The sequence below is a fragment of the Perkinsus marinus genome (assembly GCF_000006405.1).
Source record: "Perkinsus marinus ATCC 50983 genomic scaffold scf_1104296937496, whole genome shotgun sequence".
NCBI lineage: Eukaryota > Perkinsozoa > Perkinsida > Perkinsidae > Perkinsus > Perkinsus marinus.
The window spans coordinates 1-992 of record NW_003213811.1 but is presented as its reverse complement, the minus strand read 5'-3'; the positions used below and the strand labels follow the sequence as shown (position 1 = coordinate 992).

The following is a 992-nucleotide window of genomic DNA, read 5'->3' as shown; positions in this document are numbered from 1 at the left end:
AATTTCATGGCCAATATGAGATAGTCTTTGATAGTGACTGTTTCTCCTCGCACCCACAGAAGGAAATTTCACCGTCAAGCACTCGGCAGAGTGACTCTTGTAACTGCTGAGCACAGTATCGAGCTACTTCGGATCAACTAAGTTGTTCACATCGTGATCCTCGCCGTTGACTCTTTCTGAGGCTGCATTTGGAAGTAGCAATTCTTGGCACTGAAGGTTGGCGACAGCCGAGACAACAGCAGTGGCAAGAGCACCTAAGCACGTAGTTTTCCGAGCTCTCCATCAAAGGGGTTATCACAGCATCTCGAGTTCTCATGCTCGGGGGTGGAATGAAAGGCGGAATGTTTGCTCGCATCCGGGGGTTCCTAGGAGGTAAGCATCCATATATGAACCAATTAAGCTTCCTGGAGTGGCCATGAAGGTCGGCAAATAGTGCTAGCGGTGTATACCGGCTCAGAGCCTTTTTCGTGAAGTATCTGAGAAGTGTACCAGCCAGCTCGGACTGTTGCAAAGGAACAGCTGATTTTCACATTGTGGGATGCAGGAACTTGCATGGCTGATTCCAAACACGATTGAGATCTCGGCCACTGAGATTAGAGCGATAGTTCCCAAGGACAACACCGTCTGGATTCAGCATAGGCACCTACAACGAGCGCCTCAGGCCTTGGCCAGATAGCGGGACTTGATACAATTTTGAAGATGTATTTAGCTCTGAGCTTCCGCGCTAGGTCAGAGTCTGATAGGAGTTCCCTTATCAGACCTTCACAGGCATAGGAGGAGACAGACTCCCCTGGATGTACCTAGTAGAATCGTCATGAACTTTTAGAGGAAAAAAACGACTACATAGTTCAATCATGTAGTCGTTTTTTCTCTATATGAAGACAGGCATTAAGAATTTGCATTCGTGTGGAGCAACTCGATGAGTACGTGTCGCTCACTCTGGCTGTGATGACAATGTATTGCTTTCTGGTCTCATGAAGAACCAGATGGTC

At 47.7% G+C, this 992-nt stretch overlaps 1 protein-coding gene across 1 annotated transcript; it reads right to left on the bottom strand.

Moving 5' to 3' along the window:
- Window positions 1-298: 298 nt before the first annotated feature.
- On the bottom strand, window positions 299-800 carry Pmar_PMAR028800 (conserved hypothetical protein; the record flags this gene model as incomplete). Its single annotated transcript, XM_002783052.1, has 3 exons — window positions 299-476; window positions 531-643; window positions 690-800. Coding segments are annotated over 3 exons (402 nt in total), but the record flags the coding sequence as incomplete, so codon positions are not given.
- Window positions 801-992: the final 192 nt, after the last annotated feature.